Raw genomic sequence first — 12,891 nt, 5'->3', positions numbered from 1 at the left:
ATATGTGTGAACATATGCAGATATATGAGCCTAGTGTGCACATGTGTTCACTTGTGCATGAACTTGTGTGCAGGTGTGTAAGCAACAGGATGAGCTTGTTCCTACAGGGGCCGGGCTGGCCGCCTCCCTGCTGGGGTCCCCCCTGCCCACATCTTTCTGGGCTGGGCCCTGGCTCTGGGAGGGGTGCCAGGCTGCCCACCCCTCAGTGACACTGCCCTCCCCATCGCAGTTGCTGTATACCCTGACCTTCTGGCTCCTGCTGCGCCAGTTTGTCAAGGAAAAGCTGCTGAGGAGGAAGAAGACGCCCTCCGCGCTGATGGAGGTCACTGTGGCGGACACAGGTAAGTGGGCGGGGCAGTTGGGCCAGCCCCCTCCCGCCTGACCCTGAAGTCACACCCGGGTCCCCTGGCTTGGCCCCCAGAGCCCACGCGGACTCGGACGCTGCTCCGGAGCCTGGGGGAGCTGGTCACCGGCATCTATGTCAAGTACTGGATCTACGTGTGCGCCGGCATGTTCATCGTGGTCAGCTTCGCAGGCCGCCTCGTCGTCTACAAGATCGTCTACATGTTCCTCTTCCTGCTCTGCCTCACCCTCTTCCAGGTACCGGGGGCGGGCAGGCGGGCCCCTCACGCAGGCCGGCCTCCCTGCAGGCGCCTCACACAGCTCGTCCTGCAGGTCTACTACAGCCTGTGGAGGAAGCTGCTCAAGGTGTTCTGGTGGCTGGTGGTGGCCTACACCATGCTGGTGCTCATCGCTGTCTACACCTTCCAGTTCCAGGACTTCCCCATGTACTGGCGCAACCTGACAGGCTTCACTGACGAGCAGTGAGTCGCCAGTGGGTGGGCGGCGGGCGAGGTCCGGGCTTGGGCCCCTCGTCTCCTCTGCGTCGGGGGCTGCAGGGCCCGGGCGGTGCTGACGGTGCTCCCCGCACAGGCTGGGGGACCTGGGCCTGGAGCAGTTCAGCGTGTCCGAGCTCTTCTCCAGCATCCTCATCCCTGGCTTCTTCCTGCTCGCCTGCATCCTGCAGCTGCACTACTTCCACCGGCCCTTCATGCAGCTCACCGACCTGGAGCACATCCCCCTGCCCGGCGCCTGCCGCCCCCGCTGGGCTCACAGGTGCGCCCGCCCTGCCTCTGAGGAGTGCGGGCTCTGGTCTTGGCTGGTGGGGGGTGGGCAGTGGGGGCACAGGGGCTCGCAGAGTGTCTCCACCTTGAACCTGCACAGAGAATGGCCTTGTCGGGGAGGGGAAGGCGGCTGGTGGGATTCGGGTGGGGGACCCGGAGCCGTGGGAAGGCCTTGGCCATCGTCTTCAAATGCCGAGGGGCCTCAGGTAGGAGATGTTTTCTCTGACCCAGCGGGGTCTCCACGGTGGAAAGTCAGCTGGGCCGCATGATCTGACCTAACGGTTGCAGCACAAATAGCACAGGTCACCCAGCAGAGGCAGGAGGGGGCACTGTTAGCCCAGGAGGGCAGGAGCACTGGGAGGAAGTGACACTTCCGGGGCCTGTCCTAGGCAGGACGCAGTGAGCGGGACCCCATTGTTGCAGCAGGACGAGGAGGAGGAAGCCCCCAGGGACCAGGGGTTGGGCACTGCTGGCTCCAACCAGGCCACGCAGGTCCCGGAAGGTAAGTCAGAAGGGAGTACAGCCCCTGAGGTGAGTGTAGGGTGCCAAGGAGCCGGGTCACCGGGTGGGTCCCCTATGAGCCCCAGGGGAGTCCTGTCTACCCAGGACAGACCAGCCCCAGGTCCAGAGTGCCTGTTCCCTTCTCAACACCTGCTCCCCCCCCCCCCCCCCGCCCGCCACAGTCACAGCCAACAAATGGGGCCTGGTGGCCGAGCGGCTGCTGGACTTGTCCGCCAGCTTCTCGAACGTCCTCACCCGCGTGCAGCTGTTCGTGCGACGCCTGCTGGAGCTGCACATCTTTAAGCTGGTGGCCCTGTACACCGTCTGGGTGGCCCTAAAGGAGGTGAGAGGACACACACCTACCTCCCTTGTCTGCAGCGGGCCCCTCAGGGCACCGCTTGGGCCTCCCCGCATCCCGGGCCGCAGGAGGGAGGGCCCGCCTGCCTGGCTCAGCCCCCCTGCCTGGCTGTCGCACAGGTGTCAGTGATGAACCTCCTGCTGGTGGTGCTCTGGGCCTTCGCCCTGCCCTACCCCCGCTTCCGGCCCATGGCCTCCTGTCTGTCCACCGTGTGGACCTGCATCATCATCGTGTGCAAGATGCTCTACCAGCTCAAGGTCGTCAGCCCCCACAAGTACTCCAACAACTGCACTGAGGTGCGCCACGCGGGGCTGCAGGGACGGCTCCTTTGGTGCAGGGTGTGAGGGACGGATGCAGAGGGCCGTCCTCGGGGCCAGGAGCTGCCCGGAGGATATGTCCTTCGACCTGGTCTATGGGGGACCCACTCCCCATGCCAGGGTGTCTGGGCTAGAGAAGCGTCCTGACTCGGCTAACTCCCTGCTGAAGTTCAGGTCGCGGGTGAGGTGGTGCCGGGGCCAGATGTCTCCTCAAGCGCAGGGGAGCCCCAGCCAGACCGGGGAGGGGGAGGCCACTCAGGGGAGCCCCTGCCCAGAGCTTCTCTTTACGTCCCCCGCGACCCCTGCTGAAGCCTCCCCATCCCTAGTCACCCTGTCCCCTTCTCCATTAAGGTGGTCTCGAGGCTGACAGCACCCCCGTATCCCTGGCTGGGGGCAGCTGTGGCCTGGCCCAGACCTGTTGTGGAGCTGTTGTTGGGACAGGGACTCAAGGCAGGGCTGGGTCAGCGTCCAGTGACCAGCGGGGGGCAGGTGCTGACACTGCCCCCGTCTCCCAGCCCCTCCCCAATAGCACCAACCTGCAGAAGACGGAGATCAACCAGTCCTTGCTGTACCGGGGGCCCATCGACCCGGCCAACTGGTTTGGGGTACGGAAGGGCTTCCCAAACCTGGGCTACATCCAGGTGAGAGCAGGGCCAAGGCGGCGGGCAGGGTGGGACCGAGGAGACTGGGGCATTCGGGGGTTGGAGGCAGGACTGGAGGGCCTCACTGTCCCCCTCCCCAGAACCACCTGCAGATCCTGCTGCTGCTGGTGTTCGAGGCCATTGTGTACCGGCGCCAGGAGCACCACCGCCGGCAGCACCAGCTGGCCCCGCTGCCCGCCCAGGCCGTCTGCATCGAAGGCACCCGCCAGCAGCTGGACCGGGACCTGCTTAGCTGTGTCAAGTACTTCATCAACTTCTTTTTCTACAAATTTGGGCTGGAGGTGAGTCGCCCCTCACCATCAGAGGTCTGTGCCGCCCTCGGGGGAGGGGCCTTGGTTGAGCATCTGCCGTGTACAGGTGCACAGGGGCCGCCTGGGGGGACAGGAGGTGGACCACCAAGAGTGCTGTGTTCTCCCGGGCAAGGCTGGCCTGTGGGGTAAGGACAGGGGGGCCAGGACTCGGGCTGGAGACTGGGTCAGAGTCTCAGCTTTGCCACAGAGCCTCCTAGCCTCAGTCTCCCCCCTGGCACGGGGGAGCCACGTCCAGCCTCTCCATCCCTCCAGGAGCATGGCGCGGGCTGCCGTGAGCCTAGGCTGCAGGCCCACCTGCCTCGAGGCGAAGGTGTTCTGCTCCCTGTGCTGCCTGTGACCCTCCGAGCCAGCCTGCTGGGCCCCCGGCTGCCTGGAGGCAGGTCCAAGAAAGGCCCTCCACCAGTTCCCTCCATCTCCCATTCTCATCTCCTCTTGCCCTTCTGCCACCCCCAGATCTGCTTCCTGATGGCCGTGAATGTGATTGGGCAGCGCATGAACTTTATGGTCATCCTGCACGGCTGCTGGCTGGTGGCCATCCTCACCCGCCGGCGCCGGAGGGCCATCGCCCGTCTCTGGCCCAACTACTGCCTCTTCCTGACGCTCTTCCTGCTGTACCAGTACCTGCTGTGCCTGGGCATCCCCCCAGCGCTGTGCATTGGTGAGCAGGGTGCAGGCTGCGGGCGGGTGTGGGCAGGAGTACGGCGTGAGCCAGCGTGCGTGGCTGTGGCCGCGTGCAGTGCCCCGGGCGTTTCCCCCTGCCCTGTGTGAGTGTATCGGTACTTCCTTTTCCGTGCCGGTCGTATAGTGTTTGGATGTACCATAGCTGGTTTGACCTTTCACGCAGGGAGACGTCTCATTTCCAGTTGGGGGCTGTGAACGCTGGTGTCTAGGTTTTGCGTGGCATAGTTTTCATTTCTCTGGCATAAAAGCCCAGAGAGGCTGTCCTGTTTCACATCTCCCCGGCAGCCTGTGTGCGATCCAGTCCTTCCACATCCTCGCCAGTATTTGGTGGTGTCGCTATTTTTATAGGATTAGCCGTTCTGAAGGTGTGTAATGACGTCTCGTGTGATCCAGCCATACCATGGCCAGCGCTCAGGAGACTGCCCTGCCCACCTGCCGCCCTCTAGCTTCACACAGTTGCTCCCATGGGGGCCTGGGGTGCGGTCTATCCCTGGGAAACGTGTAGTTAAGCATGTGCTGGGAGCTCTGGACCTGTATGCTCTCGGACTCCAAGGGAGAGTGGCGGTGTTTTTGAGGCTGACTGTGAATGTGGATGTGGATGAAGAACCGTGGACACTGGACCCCTAGAGGCTGTGGGCCAGCCAATGGGGAAGGGACAGGCTGTCCGGAGCCCTGACACGCTCCCTCTACCCACAGACTACCCCTGGCGCTGGAGCCAGGCCATCCCCATGAATTCGGTGCTCATCAAGTGGCTGTACCTGCCTGACTTCTTCATGGCCCCCAACTCCACCAACCTCATCAGTGAGTGCCCACTGGCTGGGCCCTTTGTCCACCCGCCAGCCTCATTGAAGGCCAAGGAGGTTCTGCACGGGCAGCGGGCAAGCGCAGACGCTCCCTTCAGCTATCGAGGAGTGCGTTGTCCAGGCCTTGCCAGCTGGCCCAATGCTGTGGTTCCCCGGCAGGACGTGGGGGTGCGGGGGGGTGGGGTGCGGGGTCCTTTCATGGGTGCGCCTAGTCCTGCAGGATAGTCCCATGGCACTGAGGCCCTCCTCACATGTGCACACCCTGTCATCAGGTGTGTATGCAGGTGTGCACACAGGTGTGGATGCAGAGATGGTTGTAGGTATGGATGTGGGGGTGGATGCTGGTGTGGATGCAGGTGTGCACAGGTGGGCAGAGGGAGATGCAGGTGTGCACAGACTGATGCCCACGGGGTGTGCAGTCAGGCACGTTAACTCATTTCCTAATGTGTCTGTGGTGCCCAGATACACAGAACATGTACACAGGCGTGATCCCCAACATCCATGTCCACATATGGACATCACCCGCCATGTTCACACTCATAGACATGTGTCTGCCCAGCCCCCACACGCACACACCATGCTTCTCTCTGGTCTGGGTACGAGGTCAGTGCCCTGTGCCGGTCGTGTGCCAGGCCTCCGCAAGGCCAGCGGTTCCCGGGGTTGTGCGGCAGCGGCCTCCCGTGTATCCGCAGGTGACTTCCTGCTGCTGCTCTGCGCCTCCCAGCAGTGGCAGGTATTCTTGGCTGAGCGCACCGAGGAGTGGCAGCACATGGCCGGCGCCAACACCGACCGCCTGGAGCCTCTGCGGGGGGAGCCCAACCCCGTGCCCAACTTCGTTCACTGTAGGTGGGTCCCGGGGTGTTGCCAGCCTGCAGAGCCCAGTCTGGGGCTGCGGGGCTGACAGACACCCCTGGCTAGGATGGAGCCTGGGGCAAGTGCAGCCGGTGGTGCCCTGGGACAAGACGAGGGGCGGACGTTGACCTTGCAGCAGAGGGGCCTCCGGGAGTTCCTCTGGCCCGAGGCTGTGGGGGCAGGTGGGGTAACCGGCACCCCGCCCCGCAGGTCCTACCTCGACATGCTGAAAGTCGCTGTCTTCCGCTACCTCTTCTGGCTGGTGCTGGTGGTGGTGTTCATCACGGGGGCTACGCGCATCAGCGTCTTCGGGCTGGGCTACCTGCTGGCCTGTTTCTACCTGCTGCTCTTCGGCACCTCCCTGCTGCAGAAGGGGACGCGCACCCGCCTCGTGCTGTGGGACTGCCTCATCCTCTACAACGTCACCGTCATCATCTCCAAGAACATGCTCTCGGTGAGCCGGCCGGCCAGCCTGCCCCGCCCCAGCCCCCCACCCCAAACCCAAACCCAGTCCCGGGGGCTGGCTGACCCTCCTCCCGCCCCCAGCTCCTGTCCTGTGTCTTCGTGGAGCAAATGCAGAGCAGCTTCTGCTGGGTCATCCAGCTGTTCAGCCTCGTGTGCACGGTCAAAGGCTACTATGACCGTGAGTGGGAGAGGGCCGGTGGCTGGGGGTGTCAGGGACGCGCACTCCTCAGGGACCCAGGCCCCTATCCGTTCCCCCACCCCCGCCCCATGGTCTTGATCTGCATCCTGATCCTCAACAAATGTGCTCGAGCCCTGCCTCTGACTCAGGTCCCCAACCTCTGCCCCACACCCCTGATCCCACCCGTGTTCCTGACCCCGATCACGCCCCTGACCCGTGCTGGGCCCTGTCTCACAGCCAAGGAGATGCTGGGCAGGGACCAGGACTGCCTGCTGCCAGTGGAGGAGGCCGGCGTCCTCTGGGACAGTGTCTGTTTCCTGTTCCTGCTGCTGCAGCGCCGCGTCTTCCTCAGCTACTACTTCCTGCACGTCAAGGCCGAGCTCCAGGCCACTGCTCTGCAGGCCTCCAGGTTGGCCCCGCCTTGGATCCCCTGCGCCCCTCTAGGGCAGGGCACTGTGCCCGGATGTCACAGGTCTCCTAGAGCGACTGAGGGCCATGGGTCAATCAGCACTCCTCAGGGCCTGAGTGCACACTGTCCACGGCATGTGGTCTCAGCCCTAGCTTTCTGTGGGCTGGCGTGTCAGTCCTCCTCTTGCCCGACGCTGGCCTGAGGTGCACCCCACCAGATGGGGTGTCATGTTGGAGAGCTAGCCTGTGAGCAGGGAGGACCTGGGCGGCTGGGGGGTGGGCTAAGCCCAGGGGCGGGAGCTCGTAAGACTGGCGCTCACCCCTGGCTTCACCGACTCCCACAGGGGCTTCGCCCTGTACAACGCTGCCAACCTCAAAAGCATCGACTACCACCGCAAGGCCGAGGAGAAGTCCCTGGCCCAGCTGAAAAGACAGTAGGTGCCGTCTGGGGGACCGGGATGGGTGGGGGTGTTTTCCCGTCTGGCCCGATGCTCAGAGTCGTCTCCCACCCACAGGATGGAACGTATCCGCGCCAAGCAGGAAAAGCACAGGCAGGGCCCGGTGGGCCTCGGCCACTCCCAGGAGGCCCTGGACCCCGGCCAGGAGCCAGGTGAGTGGATCGAGCCCCCAGGCCCCCGAGCACTGGTGCATCTGTGCCGCTGGAGCCTGTCCGCGTCTGTGCCACGTGACGTCACAGGGCTTCCGGCCCCCCTGTCCTGTGCCATGTGGTCACTCTGTCCCTGCAGGCCACTCAGCCTGCCAGTGATTGTCCGTCTGCACATGTGGGCTGTCCTCCGCCGCATAGCACCATGGGAGGGTGCTGGTCACTGAAGGGGCTCTGTGTGTCTCTGCTGTAGGGGACACCCTCATTCTCCATGACTCTCCCTGCTGGCTCATGCTCGCCACCCCCTCCCCTTCACAGGTCCCGGCCGTCCAGGGGGCTCCTCCCCACCACGGACACAGTGGTGGCGGCCCTGGCTGGACCACGCCACAGGTACTGCCCCAGCCTGGCCACCATGACCACTCTCTCAAGCTGCTGTGTGTTGGGTACCCCCTCACTTCTCAGTTGCTACCGCCTTTGGGGTGTACAGCTTGCCGGTACTGACCTGCAGCCTGGGTGCCGGCCGTGCAGTAACAAGGGGCTGGGCCCCCCACAACCGGCTCTGCATTTTATAACTCGGGGATTCCGAAGTCTGAATTATCACTGCCCACTCCCAGCCTCTCCTCTCCTCTCCTGGCCCCTCCCTGTGTCCCTCTCGTCCCGTCTGGTCTCGTCCCGCCACTCTGGCATGTGTCCTGTGCATGTGCCTCCGTCCTCCAGCCTGCTGCTCCCTGCCTCCAGCCACTGAGGCTGTCCTGGGGAGGGGGGTTGGGGGCATGCGGGCCTTGGCCCCTGGGGTCACAGGATGCTGAGGGAACCCAAGCTGGGCAGTACAGCCAGGCCTGTTACTGCCCCCGCAAACCCATGAACGTGAGAGTCTTGCAGAGCCCAACCCCACGTGGGGGACGGCCAGCTGAACCCCACACTGCCCACAGTCATCCACTCTGGGGACTACTTCCTGTTCGAGTCTGACAGTGAGGAGGAGGAGGAGGCCCAGCCCGAGGACCCCAGGCCATCGGCACAGAGTGCCTTCCAGGTGAGGTGGAAGGGTCCCCTGGCTGCCTTCCCCTGTCCATGGAGCACCTGGGCCAGGCCAGCACAGGGAGGACAGGTGCCCAGCCCGGTTCAGACCTCCTGAGTCTACCAGCCAGACGGGGGGCCATAGGTCATGGCAGCTCTGTGCCTCTGCCCACCTCCTTCTGCGGTCCCAACTCTGACCCCCAGGCCTGTGGTGGCCACCGGTGGCCTGGCCTTCAAGAGGGCTCATTATGTTTGCTGGTTGCACATCTGTCTTCTGAGCCAGGAGCCTCTTGTCCACCTTTGTGTCCCTGGTTCCGGCCTGAGGCCTGGGTGCTAAGTGAGAGCCGTGATGTGGCGGGTGGGCTGTGCAAACTGCCCTTTCCTCCCACAACAGCCCCATGGGGCCCACTTCCTGCCCCGGCTCAGGCTGCAGGTGCCCAGCTGCGCTGAGCCCAGGGCGACTGGGCCTGGGAAGCAGGCGCTAACCCGAGGCCCTGTCCTGCAGATGGCGTACCAGGCATGGGTGACCAACGCCCAGACGGTGCTGAGGCGGCGGCGGCAGGAGCAGGCACAGCTGCCTGTGGGTGAGTCCGGCTGAGTGCGGGTAGTGGGTGGGGAATGTAGGGCTACAAGGCGCTGACCAGCTCCCTTATGCCCAGGAGGCGGCCCGCGTCCAGAGGCAGAGTTGGCAGAGGGTCCAGCAGACGAGGTGGCAGGTAACGTGGGCCCTGGGGGTTCGGGGTTGGGGTTCTCACGCCGGCTGCCCCTCCAGGATTCTCACGCCAATCCCCCTCCCTGCAGGCCGGAGCCATGTGATGCAGCGGGTGCTGAGCACCATGCAGTTCCTGTGGGTGCTGGGACAGGCGCTGGTGGACGGGCTGACGCGCTGGCTGTACACCTTCACTCGGCACCACCGCGCCATGAGTAACGTGCTGCGTGCTGAGCGCTACCTGCTCACACAGGAGCTGCTCAGGGTGGGTGCCACCATACCGCGACCCCATCACACCCCCACCCCTGCCACCATGCCCTGCCACGCTACCTTACCCCTGTGCCTGCCCCACCCCCTCCTCCCCCACACCGGGAGGACCACCTCCCTACCCCCCTTGTGTGCCCTGCAGGGTAGAGAGGTGCACCGGGGCGTGCTGGACCAGCTGTACTCGAGTGAGGCTGAGGCCATGCGAACAGGCCCCTCGGAGGCACGTGATGTGCCTAGCACAGCTTCGAGGTAGGTATGGGCTGCAGGGGCTCAGGTGGAAGCCAGGACCCACTGCATCTGACCTGCTCTCAGGCCCAGAGCCAGGGACACCCCAGCGGCTATGCTTGGGCACGTAGCCTCCCAGCCCCTGTCCCGCAGGGACCTTGAGGCCCTCCTGCCGTCTGTGACCAGCCTCCCCTCCCACAGTGGGCTGGGGGCAGAAGAGCCCATAAGCAGCACGCCCGAGGACCCCAGCAGCCCCCTGAGCACGGGCTACAACACCCGCAGTGGCAGTGAGGAGATGGTCACCGAGCCCAGGGCTTCTCTACACGGCTCCCGAGAGCTTCCCGCTAGCACCCGGACCCGGATGCGCACGGCCAGCGAGCTGCTCCTTGACCGGTGTGTGTGAGGGGCGGCCGGTGGGGCCGGGGGCAGGTGGGCCTAGGCCTGGGGCCAGAACCTACCTGAACATGGACCCTGCAGGTGCCTGCGCATCCCAGAGCTAGAGGAGGCTGAGCAGTTCGAGGCCGGGCAGGGCCGGGCGCTGCGGCTGCTGCAGGCCGTGTACCAGTGCGTGGCTGCCCACTCTGAGCTGCTCTGCTATTTCATCATTGTGCTCAACCATATGGTCACCGCCTCGGCCACCTCCCTCGTGTTGCCTGTGCTGGTCTTCTTGTGGGCCATGCTGTCCATCCCACGGCCCAGCAAGCGCTTCTGGATGACGGCCATCGTCTTCACTGAGGTGGGCAGCGGCCTGGGGGGCGGAAGGGGTGGTCCTGGCCCCGCCCGCCATGCTGAGCCCCGCTGCCCCGCAGGTCATGGTGGTCACCAAATACCTGTTCCAGTTTGGCTTCTTCCCCTGGAACAGCCACACGGTGCTGCGGCGCTACGAGAACAAGCCCTACTTCCCGCCTCGCATCCTGGGCCTGGAGAAGACTGACGGCTACATCAAGTACGACCTGGTGCAGCTCCTGGCCCTCTTCTTCCATCGTTCCCAGCTGCTGGTGAGTGCCAGGTGCCAGGGCAGGTGGGCAGCAGGCGGGCACCTCGCAGCCATCTTGTTCCAGGAGGCGAAGCTGGACACTGTGGGTCCCGGGGTGGGCCTGGCCATCTTGCCTGGTCCAAGAGCTGCCCGTGCAGCCACGCCTGCCCCCCCAAGGCCCTCCTTCCTTCCTTCCTTCCACAGTGCTATGGCCTCTGGGACCACGAGGAGGACCCGCTCTCCAAGGAGCCTGACGGAGGCCAGGGGAAGGAGGAGCCTGAGGAGGAGCCAGCCCTGCTGGGACTCCAGACTGAGGAGAGCACAGGGCCCCAGGAGGAGCTGGGGGTGGCTGGGGCCACCGCCGAGGATGACATCCAAGTAGAAGTGAGAGATGGGCCCTCAGAGCCACACGTGGAGATCAAGCCCCACGACACGAAGCGCATCGGTCTGCGTTTCAGGAGGAGGAGGAAGGAGATGGCAGAACCCAAAGGACCGGCAGCCGTTGGTACATGTCCCTGTCAATCTGCAACCACCCCAGCCCACCCAGCTCTCACATGGGAGTCACCACGCCAGCCAGAGGATGCAGCCCCAGGGGCCCAGTGCTGGTGGTGCCGGGGGGGGGGGGGGGCTGTGCTTAGCCTGCTGGTCTGTGAAATGGGGTGATGGCAGCCCCCTGGGGGGCTCTCGGGATGGTCAGGAGCTGAACTAGGCCTCAGTCCATCCGTGGTGACTACTCCCCCACAGAAGCCGAGACTGAGGATGAGGAGCAGGAGGCAGCAGCCGCCTCTCGGGGACAGAAGAGGCGGAGTCGTCACCGGGAAAGAGTGAGGGCGGTGGGCATCCGGCTGCAGACCTTCTGCCTGTCCCTGTGAGTGACCAAGCTGGGAGTGGCCTAGGGGAGGGGCGGGTGGGAGCAACCAAGGTCCTGAGCTGAGCTCCCTTCCGCCTGTCCGCAGGGCCCAGAGCGTGTACCGGCCCCTGCGGCGTTTCTTCCACGACATCCTGCACACCAAGTACCGTGCAGCCACTGACGTCTACGCCCTCATGTTCCTGGCCGACGTGGTCGACTTCATCATCATCATGTTTGGCTTTTGGGCCTTTGGGGTGAGCTGGGCTCAGGGGCCCCTGCGAGCGCAGAGCCCAGCGGCCACCCCAGCTCTCCCTGACCCTTCCTTTCCTGGCCACAGAAGCACTCAGCGGCGACGGACATCACGTCCTCCCTGTCAGATGACCAGGTTCCGGAAGCCTTCCTGGTCATGCTGCTGATCCAGTTCAGCACTATGGTCATCGACCGTGCCCTCTACCTACGCAAGACCGTGCTGGGCAAGCTGGCCTTCCAGGTCGTCCTGGTGCTGGCCATCCATGTCTGGATGTTCTTCATCTTGCCCGCTGTCACTGAGAGGTGGGTGCTGGGGGGTCAGGCCCAGCCTGCAGACGTGCTTTGTGGTGCCTGGCAGAGCTGCATTTGGGTCCAGCGACCTTGGGGGCTCCAGCTACTGGACTCGGGCGGGGTGCCCTGATCTGGGCTTCCTGTCCCACCTAGGATGTTCAGCCAGAACGCAGTAGCCCAGCTGTGGTACTTTGTGAAGTGCATCTACTTCGCCCTGTCCGCCTACCAGATCCGCTGTGGCTACCCCACCCGCATCCTTGGCAACTTCCTCACCAAGAAGTACAACCACCTCAACCTCTTCCTCTTCCAGGGGTGAGTGTGGGCCGGCCCAAGGGGGGTCAAGGCTGCCCTCCCTCAGCCCCTCCTGATGGGTCCCCCATCTCGGGTAGGTTCCGGCTGGTGCCGTTCCTGGTGGAGCTGCGGGCCGTGATGGACTGGGTTTGGACAGACACCACGCTGTCGCTGTCCAACTGGATGTGTGTGGAGGACATCTATGCCAACATCTTCATCATCAAGTGCAGCCGAGAGACAGAAAAGGTGCCTGGGCCCAAGGCGAGGGTAGAGAGGGGACACTGGTCACTCCCCATTGGGGCTGACGGGAACTGCAAGAACCAAACACTGGCGGCCCCTCCTTGGGCTCGGAAACCATGGCAACATGAGGCCAGAGAGCCACTGTGGGCCAGAGAGCATTTCTAGAACGCTCCCTGGCAGCCAGAGGGGCTTCTTGGAGAGGGGATAGTGAACTCTGCCCTGTTAGGGGCGGGCAGTTGGCAGTGGCCTGAGCAAATTGCACAGTGGAATATGCCTGCCATAACGTTAGCTGAATTTTTGTTCTTTTTTAGCAGGTTTACAGAGAGAATTCATACACAAGATTCGCCCATTTTAAGTGTACAGTTTGGTGGTTCAGTATGTTTAGAGTTGTGCAGCCATCACCACAATGTTAGAACATGCTCTTTGTACCCATTAGCAGTCCCTGTCCATTCCCCTCATTGCCCAGCTCCTGGCAGCCACCACCTGCTGTATAGATTTGCCTGTTCTGGAAA

General features: G+C 64.0%; 1 protein-coding gene across 2 annotated transcripts in view; it reads left to right on the top strand.

Moving 5' to 3' along the window:
* PIEZO1 (piezo type mechanosensitive ion channel component 1 (Er blood group)) overlaps positions 1-12,891 on the top strand; it is a gene marked incomplete at its 5' end in the record, with an annotated part of 59,258 nt that overhangs the window by 42,969 nt on the left and 3,398 nt on the right. Inside the window, 32 exons of one of the 2 annotated variants that reach the window (XM_081106671.1) lie at positions 230-341; positions 422-600; positions 676-824; positions 934-1,116; positions 1,514-1,626; positions 1,814-1,968; positions 2,103-2,279; positions 2,816-2,941; positions 3,043-3,243; positions 3,727-3,931; positions 4,651-4,755; positions 5,450-5,603; positions 5,820-6,063; positions 6,156-6,252; positions 6,490-6,661; positions 7,005-7,094; positions 7,176-7,270; positions 7,583-7,654; positions 8,197-8,297; positions 8,787-8,865; positions 8,941-8,997; positions 9,083-9,255; positions 9,400-9,506; positions 9,684-9,875; positions 9,960-10,218; positions 10,292-10,480; positions 10,663-10,963; positions 11,203-11,326; positions 11,415-11,562; positions 11,646-11,860; positions 12,002-12,160; positions 12,238-12,385. In XM_081106671.1, coding sequence (XP_080962797.1) covers positions 230-341; positions 422-600; positions 676-824; positions 934-1,116; positions 1,514-1,626; positions 1,814-1,968; positions 2,103-2,279; positions 2,816-2,941; positions 3,043-3,243; positions 3,727-3,931; positions 4,651-4,755; positions 5,450-5,603; positions 5,820-6,063; positions 6,156-6,252; positions 6,490-6,661; positions 7,005-7,094; positions 7,176-7,270; positions 7,583-7,654; positions 8,197-8,297; positions 8,787-8,865; positions 8,941-8,997; positions 9,083-9,255; positions 9,400-9,506; positions 9,684-9,875; positions 9,960-10,218; positions 10,292-10,480; positions 10,663-10,963; positions 11,203-11,326; positions 11,415-11,562; positions 11,646-11,860; positions 12,002-12,160; positions 12,238-12,385 — 4,881 coding nt within the window. Of the gene's footprint in view, positions 1-229; positions 342-421; positions 601-675; positions 825-933; positions 1,117-1,513; positions 1,627-1,807; positions 1,969-2,102; positions 2,280-2,815; positions 2,942-3,042; positions 3,244-3,726; positions 3,932-4,650; positions 4,756-5,449; positions 5,604-5,819; positions 6,064-6,155; positions 6,253-6,489; positions 6,662-7,004; positions 7,095-7,175; positions 7,271-7,582; positions 7,655-8,196; positions 8,298-8,786; positions 8,866-8,940; positions 8,998-9,082; positions 9,256-9,399; positions 9,507-9,683; positions 9,876-9,959; positions 10,219-10,291; positions 10,481-10,662; positions 10,964-11,202; positions 11,327-11,414; positions 11,563-11,645; positions 11,861-12,001; positions 12,161-12,237; positions 12,386-12,891 lie in introns of both variants that reach the window. The other variant, XM_081106670.1, reaches the window with a different exon arrangement.

This window comes from Myotis nattereri, assembly GCF_964212035.1.
Source record: "Myotis nattereri genome assembly, chromosome: 15".
NCBI lineage: Eukaryota > Metazoa > Chordata > Mammalia > Chiroptera > Vespertilionidae > Myotis > Myotis nattereri.
The sequence above is the reverse complement of the archived record's forward strand: the minus strand, read 5'-3'. Positions and strand labels throughout refer to the sequence as shown.